A 15,795-nucleotide genomic window follows, 5' to 3' on the forward strand; every position below is an offset into this window, starting at 1 on the left:
TTCAGATGGAACGCTTCTGCGCTCAGCCTTGTTTTACTGAAATGTAAAATGAGGATGATGAGAATCGTAATAAATAATGGGATGGTGATGATAACAGTGATTATAAATCCATCACAGAGCTGTTTCAGGACCCACGGAGTCAGGCCTGTGAACTTGTGGGAGAGAGCCGAGCCCCGGCGTGAGCTCCCTAAGTGCGTCAGCTCTTACTAAACCGAACAGTGTTCACTCCCCGTGACGAGCTCCAGCGGAGCTCCTTTTGTTGCTTTCAGTACATTACCACTGACGTTATAGTGACCCTTCTGTAGAAGTCATCTCTGGTCAGCGCCCCGGGCAGTGCCCCCTCATTCAGCCCTGAAGTCATTCAGGTTTAGTTCCCGGTTACACGTTCTCAGCACGACTGTGTAAGTCATGCAGTGTCCCTGAATCTTACCTGTCCTTGTCCGCATTTGGTTCAAGTTTACTTATTTCTAAATTAGAGTTGAGGATACTCTCAACTCAAGGCACAGGATTCTTGTGAAGATGAGTGTCACAGTGCATCACTAGCCTAGTGCTCCACACATGGCATATAGCAGTTCTCTCATTCACACTCACACACAGACAGACACACACACACACAATCAGACAAACACACACAGACGCACACACAGGCACACAAAGGCACACACACACTCAGACAAACACAGACAGGCACCACACACACAGACAGGCACACACACACAGGCACACACACACACACACACAGACACACACACACACACACACACAATCAGACAAACACACACAGACACACACACACTCAGACAAACACAGACAGGCACAGACACACACAGACACACACTCAAACACACACACAGACACACACACTCAGACACACAGACACACACACACACAATCAGACAAACACACACAGACGCACACACAGGCACACACAGGCACACACACACTCAGACAAACACAGACAGGCACACACACACACAGACACACACTCAAACACACAGACACACACACACTCAGACAAACACACACACACACAGGCACACACACAGATACACCCACACATATACACACCCACACACAGGCACACACACAGGCACACACACACACTCAAACACACAGACACACACACTCAGACAAACACACACAAACACACACAGGCACACACACATATACACACCCACACACAGGCACACAGACACACACATAGAGACACACAGGCACACACACAGGCACACACACACTCAGACAAACACACACAGGCACACACACAGGCACACACACAGGCACACACAGACACACCCACACACACACACACTCAGACAAACACACAGACATACACACTCAGACACACACACAGGCACACCCACACAGGCACACACACACTCAGACAAACACACACAGGCACACACACAGACACACACACTCAGACACACACACAGGCACACACACAGACACACACACACAGGCACACACACAGACACACACACACAGGCACACACACAGACACACACACAGACACACTCAGACAAACACACACAGGCACACCCACACCCACACACACTCAGACACACACACAGACACACACACAGACACACACACACAGGCACACACAGAGACACACACACAGACACACTCAAACACACACAGGCACACACACAGACACACACACAGACACACACTCACAGACACACACCCACAAAGAGGCTTGCTTCTTCCTTCCTCTTTTCCTCTTTCCTCCCTTTCCTTCCATATGTGTTACTCACACACATCCTTCTCTTTTCCAGGTACTGTTAGTTCACTGATTCCTACCATCCACAAAGGAAACACTGCTGATATAATCGTTTGATTTTAGATGGGAACTCATCCTTCCTCATTAATCAACATTCATTGAATTTATATTTAACTACAAAGTAAAAAGATTGATCCCATTAAGGGAAATCATATGGTAGAGGAATAGATGGGGAGCTATTTTATAGAGCAAGTGAGCTTTGATCTCTGTCCATGATAGGCATAAAGCTGGTTTTGAAGGCAAAACACCTCTATTCAATCTGGATTTTTTAAGAGGGTGGGAAAAAAGAGCGATACGCCCACACACGTCCTTTCTTGAATGATCTCTGGTCTCATTGCGTCTGCTTCCTTCCGCTCCTTTCTCTTGGCTGAAAGTTTCCTGGTTCCGGTTCTGCTTTTACTAAAGCGCCTCCTTTCCCCTGCCCCTGCTCCTGCTCTCTCGGCTTCCTACCTGGACTGCATCGTGGGACTCATCAATGTGGCCTTACCTCATCGTGTATATCTGAGATCCCCAGTTTTGATGGTTTTAAAACAGCATTTAAGCCACTGGCCCGAGATATAAGATTCAGGAGTGGATGCTCTATATACCCTGAGGTGGGAAAAGTAATATAGAAAGGAGTTGATGAGATTAAAAAACCCTATATAGAACCTGTTAACTTTGGTACAAGGTGTGTCAATTATTGACAATCATGAGTGAGGATATTTGCTTTAACATGTGTCTGTGTGTGCGTGTGATGATGAATGAGGCTAGATGAAGGATTGTTGTGTGTGTAATGGATATGTGAATGAAGTTCATTATTGTATAGTGAATGAAGGGATTGTTGGATATGTGAATGAAGTTCATTATTGTATAGTGAATGAAGGGATTGTTGGATATGTGAATGAAGTTAATTACATTGTTACACGATCCTTGAAAAGAGTGTTCAGGTGGATGTTAATTACAGATAATGAAGAATTAAAGAAAAACTACAAACTTGATTGCACCATGTAATATTGTTAAAATTAATAGCATTTGTGCCATTATGTAATTAGGCTATTTCTGCCTAATAATCAGTAATGACATGGTTATTCATATCAAAAATATATATTCCATATATCTCAGACAAACCGTGTTTTAATTTTGTTTGATGATAATAGGTTTTATGTTTTTTGGTCTTATGGAATGAGTAATTTTATAAAGGAGAACTTATTGGTTTTATGAAGGACAACCAGTTGCTTATCGGTTGTGACTCTGCTTATTTTAAAATACATTTAAAAATATATCTTCACATCTCTTTCCTGGTGGCCCAGATTGTAAAGAACATGCCTGCAATGCAGGAGACTCAGGTTTGATCCCTGAGTCAGGAAGATCCCATGGAGAAGGGAATGGCAACCCACTCCAGTATTCTTGCCTGGAGAATCCCATGGACAGAGGATCCTGGTGGAATACAGTCCATAGGGTCATAAAGAGTCAGACTGAGTGACCAACACACAACATTCACACACACACAAATCTCTGAATATAAACAATTTCATCTAAATCAGTGAATTCCTTCAGACCAACCTGGGACCGAAAGACAGATGGGAATGACACGCACTTGCATTAAGTACAAAAGTAATTTTAGTCAGTAAGTATGAATTTGGCTATTGCACTAATTTATCAAAAAATAATCTGTGATCATACTGTTTTTATAATTTAAGTTTGCTCATAAAAGTCATTTATTCAGCAAATGTTTACTGAGAGACTGCCTTATGCCCGGCACTGACGTACTGTCTGGCGATACATCTCTGTGGAGAAGAAAGCTCCATCTTCCGGAAGCTTATGTTCCAACAGACAGAGACAGACAGGAGGAAAAGGAACAAGTGACTAAAGATCATGTCAGGTGGTCACCAGGTGCGACGGAGGAAAACTAAGCAAGTAAGGCTGTGGACCATAAGGTGGGTTATATGTCATTCAGAAAAGGCCCGCCTTCTGTTTGAAATATTTTTGTCTCACTATTATAGAAAACCCGAGGAAAATCCTCCTAGGGTTTCACATTTTATGTAGCTAAATACAGATACTGACTCTGCCTTATGGTAAGAAATACCCACCGTGGCCTTTGACGGAGTCTTACTAAACAGTGCAGTTTGTTAGTCTGAAATCAAGGAAACTAGAGAAGAATTCTGCTAAAAACTTAAAATGCTGTTCTTGGTATCTGGGAGTACAAACTGTAGTGAGTACTTACATACAAAAGTACTAATAACACTGAAAGAGTCCTTCTGTTATGAAGAGTTGGGGGAATGATATCTCCTCCTATTAATAAGTAGCTTGAGTTCGCTAACACTGAGAAAGAATTTTGGCAGTTGAAGATGTTTCCTGGTTTTGGCTGGAAGATGAAGGTTTCTGCATAGTCACGTCATGGCACACAGAAATTCTTTACTAGTGTAAATTCTTCTGTGTTTTAAATAAAACCTACGTTGCAGACACCCTAACGAGCACAGAAAGGCAATTTGAAGTCGGACATTCCTGTGGAGGATTTGAGAGAGGGGTAGGCCCTGGGCTTCAGCTGGGCGCCAGGCGCTGCGGTCAGAGCCGAGAGAGCCACACGTACGGAGACAAAGCTTCTCCAGTGTCCAGCTGAGGTGACAGCGTTCAGATAAGGATGTGCCCAAGATACTGCGAAAACGTGCTGTGAAAATAGGGGTTTGCGGACTAACGCGAGGCGGCAGGGTGAGGGCAGGAGGAGGCTTCCTGACAGGCTTCTTTCTGGAGGGGGCCAAGCCTGGAGCCCAGAGTGGGCGCTCCCCAAACCTGAGACCCTGCTGTGTGGTCTGAACTAGGCCTGAGGCTGTAACGGGGAAACGTGCAACCCCTGCTTTGCCCAAGAAACAGTCTGGTTGGAGAATGAGACAAAACTAAAAGCGATAATGGCTTTAATTATTGAACCCACAAAGTGCATTGGGAGCTCAGAGAGGGAAAGAATTTAGTCGTTTCAGAATAAAAGGCAAATCTAAACATTCTAGAGTGGCTGAAAGACATGGGAACCCACGGGATAGTTTTTAATTTCTGTGAATATCACAGAGGTTCTTATATTTCACATTTAGATTTTCAGGTTTACCATTCTTGCTAAATACATGAATCCTCTCTTAATCCACCATTGCTTCGAGCACAGCACTTTAGCAGCAGTGATTTTATTAGAGAAGTTAAGTGATGTCAGTTGGGGGAGGTGAAGGAAATACAGTTTGCTCCAGAAGATTTGCATTAGATAGAGTAGTTACAGGCTGTAGCATCTCCCCTGTAATTTTATGAGAATGGTATTACCCTGGCTTTCACTGTGTGATTGCTGGTTACCTTCTGTCAGTGAGCAACAGTCTTACTGCAAAGCAGGAGCACAACCCGTCTCTTTGTCTCCGTGGTCAAAGCAATTACTTCTTAGAAAGTCGGATTTTTTTCAGAATGACCATGTACAGGAGCAAACGCAGACATCAGAGATGTAAGTAGATTCGGAACCAACTTTTTCATATGACTGTGGTGGGGGAAACATACTCGATTTCTTAAAAGACTAATCATGACTTCAGATATATCCTGGGAGTAGAAAAGATATTGTAGCTTTATTCAGCCTAACATTCATCTTTATCCATGTTACATGCTTGAAAGATGTTGGGGGGGGGAATCGGACTGATTCACTTGTTACTATGGAAACCTTTGGAAAGGTTTACAAAATCGACAGAGAAACTGATCAAATGCAGTTTCAGTCTAGCTCAGCATCCTTCATACAGGCATGGTAACTGGACAGTTCCCTCTCCCTCTCTCTCTCTCCCTCCTTTAAAAAAAAAACAAAACTTCTATTTATTCATTCAATTTCGGTCATAACTCTCAGGGGAAACAAAACGGTTCTGAATGGAGGGCAGAGGATTAATTGTGAATGACAAGCTGAGTATGTAACAGGATCTTCATCGCCAAACTTCTTGGTCCAGAGCATGTTTGTAACATAATTCACTACAGGCACCGTTTCCAAGGGTTAAAAGGAGTCATCTGTAATCTAACCTAAAGGGACCGATTCTGACAGAAAAGGAGCAGCACCGTCCCCCTGGCCTAGAGTCCAGAACAAAGATGATTATGGAACTGGAAGCCATTAGGATTCAGCTAAAAATCAGAAGTCTCCCAGTAAAGCCATGTTTTATGGTAAAGCAACATGCCTGTCACGGACAGCTCTCCAGGCACCTCCCTCTCCAGGGAGCCCAACTCTGGATCACTCGCTCTCTTGATATGCCTAAAGTAATTATCACCGTGGTGAGCCCAGTGTGTCCTGTCACTGACTTTATTTGCCATTGCAGACAGGTGACTACAACTTGTTCTACAGCCAAAGTCTGCACTTTCCATGATCCCTATGCTATCTTTACATTATCAACTATTTAAAATATAGGAAGACCACTAACATTAATCACTCTGTCAAAAGACCAAACTATGACAGACAAGTGATCTTTTTAAGAGTGATTTTTTTGTTGTTGTTCATTTTTCAATTTAAGCTACGAGCACTGACATTTCTCTTGTTCAAAGTTTTACGCAGCACAGGAAGCTCTGAGGGACAGGACTACCAGTCTGATTTTCTATGCCTGATTGCCTTTTGAGACAATTTCTTTCTTGTGATTGAGAAGCAACATGCAGTAAATTTGCTACATTTTTCCTTATAGAAGTGATTGGTGCAAAATCTACAAATATATTGCTGATTAATTCCCTTGTGATTTCCTCCCACAAGAATGGATCTAAATGGTGCATGTACTTGAAAACCATCTTGCAGCTTTACTCCTGTATCTTTTCTACACCCCCTCATTTCTTTCCATGTGAGTAATCATTGCCTTAATGCCCATGACAAATAAAAGATTCACAGAAAAATCATACTGAATCTCTCCCCCTAAAATGTGCTTGCTGAAGTCTGCGATTAAGCAGCAGGAAGAAATTGTGAATTACATGAGACAAGTTAGAAGATGTATAATTATACAGGTTGAACACAGTAGGGTGTACTGAATGGTTTAGTTTAAAAAAAAAAAACTAATGTGTTACTTATGTTTAATTGTATCAGTTAGTTGTAATATATTGAATTAACTTTCTATATTCTAACCATATAAAATATTGGAGAGCAAGAATACAATAAAGTATATAGAAAGCTTAGCAATAAAAGCAAATAGAATCCTTAAATGAAGTTCTTTCTTACACTAATAACATTTGCCGAAGTGGAGTGTCATACAATTATCTGCTATCTGAAAATATCTGAAGTATCCTATCACCAAAATTCAGTGCATTTCCATTTTAAATCATGTCTTTTATGTGTGTTTTTGATCCCGTGAAGAACATGAACTAACCTAGAGGCAGTTGTAATCCAATTAAAGCAATAATTGCACACTTAACACGTTTCGGTGTGGGAGAGAGAGTGTTCTTATGATTTTTGTTTGAATTGGAACATTACGTGAGTAAAGTTTCTAATGTCCTCATCCCCTAGCAATCTAATGTAATGTCCTTTAGTAAAAATAATGCAACTTTGTTTAGAGGCTCCAAGAGGAGAAATAGGAAAGGCCCAGAAGATTATGCGGGGGGTTTGGGCAGAAGCAGGAGAGCAAACCCCTGCAAACACACCTTAAACTGCGCACTGCGCAGGGCCTTAGGGGCCCTGGGGGCTGCGGGACCCACCCTTCGTCACGTCTAGGTCGGCGGTTCATACCTCCCGGCAGAGAACTAGGAGAGAGAGGGGAGAGCCCCCTTTCCTTGCTCCATCAAAATGGAGCAACTGTTATAGAAAAGGAACCGGCTTCAGTGTCCCTTCAGACACCAGGTCTTACCTGTGCATAACTGCGTGAGGGCTTTTAATTCGATGCAGAATTTTTCAAGTGGTATTAAAAACGTTTCCCTGTGTCAGAGGTTTATTTTGTCAGAGCCAAGCAGGTAGAAACCACTCTAAGGAACTCTTAACATATATAAGCCTGTTTTTACAAATTAGGTTGAGGCAGTAATCATCACCAGTATAAATTTTTCTTTTAGCATTTAAATATTGATTTTATACATATTGAATCAATCTGTTTATTGAAGTGTGTGGCTTATGTTTAATTTTCAAAAATCTTTATTATGCATAAAGTAAGGTACATCTGTAATCTCCTTTGCTGAAATTCCAGATGACCTTGAGGAAATAATTCTTGGTTTTTAAAAGAGATGTAGAGATAACATTCTTAAAGATGAAATGTTTTTGAAATAGAGACTTAAGAGAAAAACTATAGTAGGATCCATATGATATTAGATATAGAATTTGAAAAATATTACAATCTTTGTACCATGGAAGAGAAAACTGTGTACATTGAATTTTAAGAGTGTACCGTTTTGTTTTACTAACTAGGAACAGGGTTTTGATTGCTAATGATATGTTTGGGTGATCTTATCCGTCGTATTATGGAAATAGGTGATGAGATCACTTCAGGGACTGAAGGCTAGTTACAGTTCTCGGCTCACAATCTCAGCTGATACCTGTTATCTCTGTGGGTTGCAATTTCCTCTTCTATAACTTCAGCCGACTGTGCACAGATGTTTTCCAGTGCCTTTCATCTCTGACCCTCAGTCTCTGACAACGTAGGCCTCGTCATGTAAGGTTCCCACCGAAAGGCAGGTGTAAATTCTCATCCCCTCTACCGTGGCTTTGTCTCGTGGGCTTCCTGTCCATGTGACCGTGGTTTTACTACGAGAGACTCTAGTATCTATATGGATACTAATCACTGCCTCAATAATGATAAAAATGCGTATATTGTATGCTCGTACATATATACCCACATACTATTATTTGGTTCTAATGAAAACTAATGTATTTAAAAGGTTGTGCTGAATTTTTAATGGCCTTTAATGCCATGTATTTTATATTTAAGAAAGACAACTATATCACACAGGGATCTCGCGTTTCAAATTTTCAAAAGGTGTTTTCATATTCTCAAATATTGGGAGTTGCTGAACTAGAAAATGAAATACAACCCTAACCTTATAACACAGACAGTTACGCCATTGTCACTCACTGCACACTCCTTCCTGATCCTGTATCCCAGCCTTCATCGGGCCACATCATCATCCCCAAAATTCCTCAGGTGCTCTCTCACCTGTGTGTCTCTGCCCATACGTCTTCCTGTTGATGCGTGGCCTCACTTGTATCTTAATGTGTAGAAAGCATCTCTGCTATCCAGGAAGCAGAGTTTGCTCCTTCGTCTCCCTTGGCTGTCTGATCGAGTGTTACCTTAATCACACTGGCTCTTCCTGACTACCCCACTGAAAAGTGATAGCTGCTCAGTCATGTCCTATAGCCCACCAGGCTCCTCTGTCCATGGGGTTTTCCAGGCAAGAATACTGGAGTGGGTGGCCATCCCCTTCTCCAGGGGGATCTTCCCAACCCAGGGATCGAACCTGGGCCTCCTGCATTGCAGCCAGGTTCTTTACTGCCTGAGCCACCAGGAAGCCCCCTATTTCCCACCCCATCTTCTGAAACTCCTTTCCCATTATTTGCTCTATTCCTGGACAGTTCAGGAAGAAGCGGCATGTGCAAGGTGCCTAGGGTACTTGGGATGTTGGAGGACCACAAAGGAGGCAATAAATGGAGTTAATGAAAAGACGTGAGACTGACATTTACAGATACACACTGCTGCTGCTGCTGCTGCTGCTAAGTCGCTTCAGTCGTGTCCGACTCTGTGCGACCCCATAGACGGCAGCTCACCAGGCTCCACCGTCCCTGGGATTCTCCAGGCAAGAATACTGGAGTGGGTTGCCATTTCCTTCTCCAGTGCATGAAAGGGAAAAGTGAAAGTGAAGTCGCTCAGTCATGTCCGACTCCTAGCGACCCCATGGACTGTAGCCTACCAGGCTCCTCCACCCATGGGATTTTCCAGGCAAGAGTACTGGAGTGGGGTGCCATTGCCTTCTCCAGATACACACTACTGTATATCAAATAGATAAACAGCCATGGCCTACTGGAGGCTTCCCTGGTGGCTCAGCTGGTAAAGGATCCATCTGTACTGCAGGGGACCCCAGTTTGATCCCTGGGCTGGGAAGATCCCCTGGAGAAGGGAATGGCAACCCACTCCAGTATTTTGCCTGGAGAATTCCATGGACAGAGGAGCCTGGCGGGCTACAGTCCATGGAGTCATAAAGAGTTGGATATGACTGAGCACAGCACAGCATGGCCTAGTGTATAGCCCAGGGGACTGTATTCAGTGTCTTATGATAACCTATAATCAAAAATAACCTCGAAGATAATAGTTTTGTTTAACTGAATCACTTTGCTGTGTACCTGAAACTAACACTCCAGTGTAAATAAATTATACTTCAATAAAAAAAGACTTTGAAATAAAAAGCATTGAGAGCACTGACTGGGTAGACCAAGTCATAGAATTAAATGGAATGGTATATTCTATGTATAATTAAATTGAGATATAAAGTCTATTTGTTAACTTTTAAGTGACTCACGCAATGCTTTGATTAAAATGACAATTGTGAGAATGTTTTAATTTCGTTACACTTTATACCAGGCAAGGCTCCAGTCACTAGTTGAATGACGGTCAAACAGTGGTCATCCAGAGGTCAGAAAGATATTATTTGAACAAGAATATTTTCTGATTTATCTTCTTATAAATGCTGGGAAGGATTGGGGGCAGGAGGAGAAGGGGACGACAGAGGATGAGATGACTGGATGGCATCACCAACTCGATGGACATGGGTTTGGGTAAACTCCAGTAGTTGATGATGGACAGGGAGGCCTGGCGTGCTGAGATTCATGGGGTCGCAAAGAGTCGGACACGACTGAGCGACTGAACTGAACTGAACTGAAATACCCTTATATTCTCGATATGTTAACACTCTCTTTAAAAATCTTGCTATGAGAAAAAATAAGTTTATAGTTTGATAGAATTGTTATTAGACTTCTTAAGGCTTAGGCAAAAAGACACGAGGCCACTGTCCTCTCTGGAATACACTATTAAACTCAATCCTTGATTTTTCTGTTATTGATGATTATTGGGAATTCTGCTTTGACATCTGAAATTTCTCAAATCTTTTTCTCTCTCAAGTTCTTAGTATGAATTCTATAACTGGTATGGACTGATAATTTGTGACTTTATACGTTCCTCCATGGAATCATGTCTGCATGGATAGAATCAGGATGATCTGATTGAGCATGCTCAATGGGACCATAGTTGCCAGTTTGGGAGCAGAGATGTACAAAGGCTGACTGATAACACTCTTGACACAAATTGACCTTATATGGAAATGCATGGTGGTCTGCCCTGCATCCTTAATCATTTGCTTTGCTTTTATAGGCTCCAGCCTGCGACTGATTCTGTCTGTGGAAATACTTATTCATTTCTCTCTCTCTCAATCTACTCCACGTATTTTTCAATCTAACAATGCTCCGCAAAAGTAAAGGTCACTTTGTGAGCATTTGTACGTTTTCTTTTAGCTGATCTACATTCAGAAAACAACGTGGCTCTCATATATTACCTGCTCTCTAGGTTCTGTAGCCTAACATCTGTGCTGCATTTTTATCTGGACCTGCATAAAAACCATGCATTGCCTCTGCCTCAAGTTGTTCCGGTAAATGTTCTCTAACAAACGGCATTTATCTCTCAAAGAATGTTATAGTTAGAAATTACACTGTAGATTTGTATTTATTGAGCACAGAAGATACACATGTGGCAACTAGACTCTTAGCAAAATAAGATTGTTGTTAAAGTAGATATCAATACACCTTTTTAACATATTGTCATGAATGCAGGGATGTTTTACATGATTATATGAAAAGATGACCTTTCAAAAGCATTGATGGATGGTGGAAAAATATAGGAAGTAGTCTTTGTCCCACTTGGAAAGCAACTTTCTTAAAAACGGTAATCTTAGTATAATTATGGTTTTTGGACAATCTATGCATTTGGTTGAGCCATTTTAAGTTGTCATTTTTTGTAAGTAAAAAATGACAGTTTCACATTGTTAAATATAAATACCAGCTATGAAAGAAGCTGGCCTAAAATAGGTGGGGCCAGGTAGCTAAAACATTGACACAAGCTGACATTATAAATGTCAAGGACATTTATAGCTAAGCGTGAAGGTGTTAGTTGCTCAGTCGTGCCAGACTCTTTGTGACCCCATGGACTGCAGCCCACCAGGCCCCTTTGTCCACGGGATTTCCCAGGCAAGTATACTGGAGTGGTTTGCCATTTCCTTCTCCAGGGGATCTTCCCAACCCAGGGATTGAACCCCAGTCTTCTATACCAATTGAGCTACCAGGGAAGCCCTGGTAAGCTAAGGATGAGTATTTCATATGCTAAAAGAGTAGAATTAAGTAAGAGAATGTATCCATTGTTGTTCCTTATGATATGTAAATTTAACCGTACACAAAGAAAGTATATTCAGCCTTGTCAGCAGAGGTTAATTAAGATGACCTTTCTTTTCCAAGTGACACATTCTACTGGGCTTCAACCAGTATCCAAATTTTTGCCATTCTTCCACCAAACTTAAAATGTTTATTTTAAAAATTTGATTTCTAGTTTTACATGATTTTAGCTTTAGAAACTTGCTTCCATCCAAATGAAAAATGGGGCTTCTGTAAATGAATTAAAAATAATATCAAAAACTATAAAAATAACATTAGACATTTATTGAATTCTTGCTATAGACCAAGTATTGTTTTAAGCATTTTGGTACCTCTGGCTAATGTAATTTATGTAATAGAACAATAATTGAACATGTAAAAGCAATAATATAGTAATCCATGGCACTTTTGATTTTCATTGCACTTTCAAAATATTATTTATAATTTTGATCTCTAATCTTTAGGAAATTGTATGCCCAAAGCTAAATTAAAATACCTATTGACTAGAGTGAAAGAATAAGCTTATATGTCCCCTGAGGAAACTAAGAAATTAACTTTAAAAGGCAAAATATACTGTTTGATCAATATCCCTATTCTTTGAGTCATATAAAAACAGAAAAAAAACAATATCCCTAGGAAAAGTTTTACATATGTATATATTCAATGAAATGTTCACATATGAATGCGTTTACTTTGTGTGCTATCTTTTCTGCAAACAGAGTAAAGATTTCAGAATTTAAAAAAGCAAAGTGCTTTACAGTGATTTAGTAATTCATTGAGAGTCGTTATACTCTTCTTGTTTTAGAACATCTAAATTGTGTGGCATCACCTTTTGATGACCTTTAGTTATACAGACCTACATTATATATGTATTCATGTGGATTCAAGGTTTTAATGGTGTCTTACCATTGACGTTATATTATCTCTAGAAAGTCATTTGTATTTTAAAATAAAGATAAAGTCCATATCTATTTCCTTGAACTCCCTATAGAGACTGTGGCATATATTTTTGTAATGTTTCATACCTTAGGCTGCTTATCATTGGAAAGAATATTTTTATATTATAGGATTCTTTTGACCCTCAGTGAACTTGAAAACGCCTTAGAGGAACAGCTGGATGTATTTCCTTAAATAAACACACATTGTTCTTTGAATTGCTAGTATCTGTCTTCTTAATAGTCTCCACAGGCAATGGGAATTTTGACTTTGAAGTCACCTCTGCTGGATTCCTGTAGGTGTCTGGCTACTTTATACCTTTTTCCTTCCATAATTGAACAGTGTCTTTCAACTCAAGGATGTTTTTAAATAAACTATATGACAACAGCATATAGTCATAACTTAACCTTTACCTGTACTTTCAGGTTATGATATTTTTGGTATTTTATTTTCTATGATAGCAAACATAACATAAATACAATATCAAAAACATACTACACCTGTAAAGGTACAGGCTCCCTGGAGTATTTAATTCCACTTAATTTATGGTGTCAGTAGTTAATGAGAGATTAGTTCATAATTAAATAAAAGTTCACATACAAAAATTCAGAAAACAGTTATTTTTAATCGGAATGAAAGGAAAAATTCATTTACTTTTTCACTTTGGCTTTGCTAAGGTAGCAAGGGAAAAATGGACACTGGGATTTTAAAAGTGGTCACAAGATTTTTCTCAGCACTGGATTTGTCCTCAGAGGACTTTTTATATGAAAGAAGCCTTTTTGTAATGATCATTTCTAACAAAGATAATATGCTCAGATTTGATTAATGGGTACAGAGTCTTCCAAAGAGGCTGTGCAGTGATACTCCATGAAGGTTTCTAGGATTTGCTTGTTTATTCACAATTTAGACAAAACATCTTCAGATGATTTGCCATGCCAGTTCTCCAGAACCCAAGCTTGATTTGGAGGGAGGAGGCTATTTGAATGGAGATGAAAAACTTATTTGCAATTGAGAGAAAATCAAGTCATTTAAAATTCTTTTAAAAACCCTCTTGGTTCTTGAATATTTAAGGAAAACATTAATAAGCCAGCGCAGGAACAAGATATAAGAAACCGTGTCATGAGGATCGTAGATAAGGCTGCTGCTGTGATTTTCTTGAGTCTATGGAAATGGGGCTTTGGAATTTGGAACCTTACTAAGTTAACTAGTAATCCATCAGGTTAAAGATGTTTCTAAGCTGTGTTTGTCAGTTGGACACGGTCATCTACAGCACTTAGTGGGGAAGCTGTTAGATGTAAGTACGAAATGAAATGCTTCTGCTCTACACCCTACCAGTAAACAAGCCTTTTCCAAATAAGAATTCCTGAGTCCAAGCGAAACAAAGCCAGCTATTCTGAGGCCATCAGCTACGTCAGCTGAGGAGCTGGGGGGCTGTGAGGGGCTGTCGGCCACCACACTCTGATGGTAAACAAGGAATTAGGTTGTGAGCAATTAAGAAAGCAGGATTGGCCCCACGCAAATATGAAAGAAAGCATTTCAGCACGCCAGGACACTTGTCTCTTCCCATACAGGGGAGATCACCAAATGTCTTCACGTGAGAGATCTGGGTTTTCTGAATTAGCAGTAATCTTTTGATATTCGGATTACCTGCCCCTTACTGCGAACTTGTATATAGCCCGGCTTCTCCCCCACCTCCTCGGAGTCAGCTCTCTTGAGGTCACCTGAGATACTGTCTCCCGGGCTCAAGTCCTAACATTCCCACTGAATAAAAACTCCCAACTTTTAGGTCACGTGTATTTTCTTTGAGTCAACATAAGTAATACTATTTCTCCTAGATTACCACTGACAGTACTTGAATCAACAGTTGTAGTAATTTTCCATATACTTTAAGCCCAATTAAGTAAATCTTGCCTTGTTTATCTGAACACTAAAGGATCAAGCCTCTCGGAGCCCGAAATTCTCAGTAAGTTGCCCACATTGTTAAATTATATCAGTGTTAACCTAGGAATTGGTTGTAAAGAAATATCTAATAAAATACTTTTTTTTCCCCAAAGCATGATCTAAATACTGTAATTCAATGCAGTCACATCATTATGACAATGTAACTTTATTTGGGGACCAGGATAATTAAAAGCCTGGAAATATAAAAAGTATGTTGTAGTGATGACTATATCCCACTAATCTTTGGAGATTTTTGTAATTTTGAAAATTTTATTGGAGTATAGTTGATGGGGAATGATTGAAGGCAAAAGAAGAAGGGGGCTGCAGAGGATGAGATGGTTAAATAGCATTACCAACTCCATGGAAATTCGAGCAAACTCCAGGAGATAGTGCAGGACAGAGAAGCCTGACGTGCTACAGTCCATGGGGTCCAAAAAAGTTATACACATACACATATCCACTTTTTAAAAATTCTTTTCCCATATATGTCATCAAAGAGTATTGAATATAGTATGTATGCTATACAGTAGGTCTTATTAGTTATCTATTTTATATATAGTAGGGTGTATATGTGCTTACCAGGTGACACAGTGGTAAAGAATCTGCCTGCCAATGCAGGAGATGCAAAAGACACAGGTTCAATCCCTGGAAGGGTTGGGAAGATGCCCTGGAGGAGGAAATGGCAACCTACTCCAGTCTTCCTGCCCGGAGAATCCCATGGACAGAGGAGACTGGCGGGCTACAGTTCATGGGGTCTCAAAGAATCGGACACGACTGAGCGCACACACAC

At 40.5% G+C, this 15,795-nt stretch overlaps 1 protein-coding gene across 20 annotated transcripts in view; it reads left to right on the plus strand.

Annotated features, from left to right (window-relative positions):
- Window positions 1–15,795, plus strand: part of RALYL (RALY RNA binding protein like) — a 548,770-nt gene that overhangs the window by 317,458 nt on the left and 215,517 nt on the right. Inside the window, exon 1 of one of the 20 annotated variants that reach the window (XM_081496767.1) lies at window positions 5,106–5,237. The exons of the other annotated variants lie outside the window; for them this stretch is intronic. Coding sequence (XP_081352893.1) covers window positions 5,201–5,237 — 37 coding nt within the window. The 5' untranslated portion in view covers window positions 5,106–5,200. Of the gene's footprint in view, window positions 1–5,105; window positions 5,238–15,795 lie in introns of those variants that run through there. 20 annotated transcript variants of the gene reach the window in all.

This window comes from Giraffa tippelskirchi, chromosome 6 (assembly GCF_054371585.1).
Source record: "Giraffa tippelskirchi isolate mGirTip1 chromosome 6, T2T-mGirTip1v1.2.pri, whole genome shotgun sequence".
Lineage (NCBI taxonomy): Eukaryota > Metazoa > Chordata > Mammalia > Artiodactyla > Giraffidae > Giraffa > Giraffa tippelskirchi.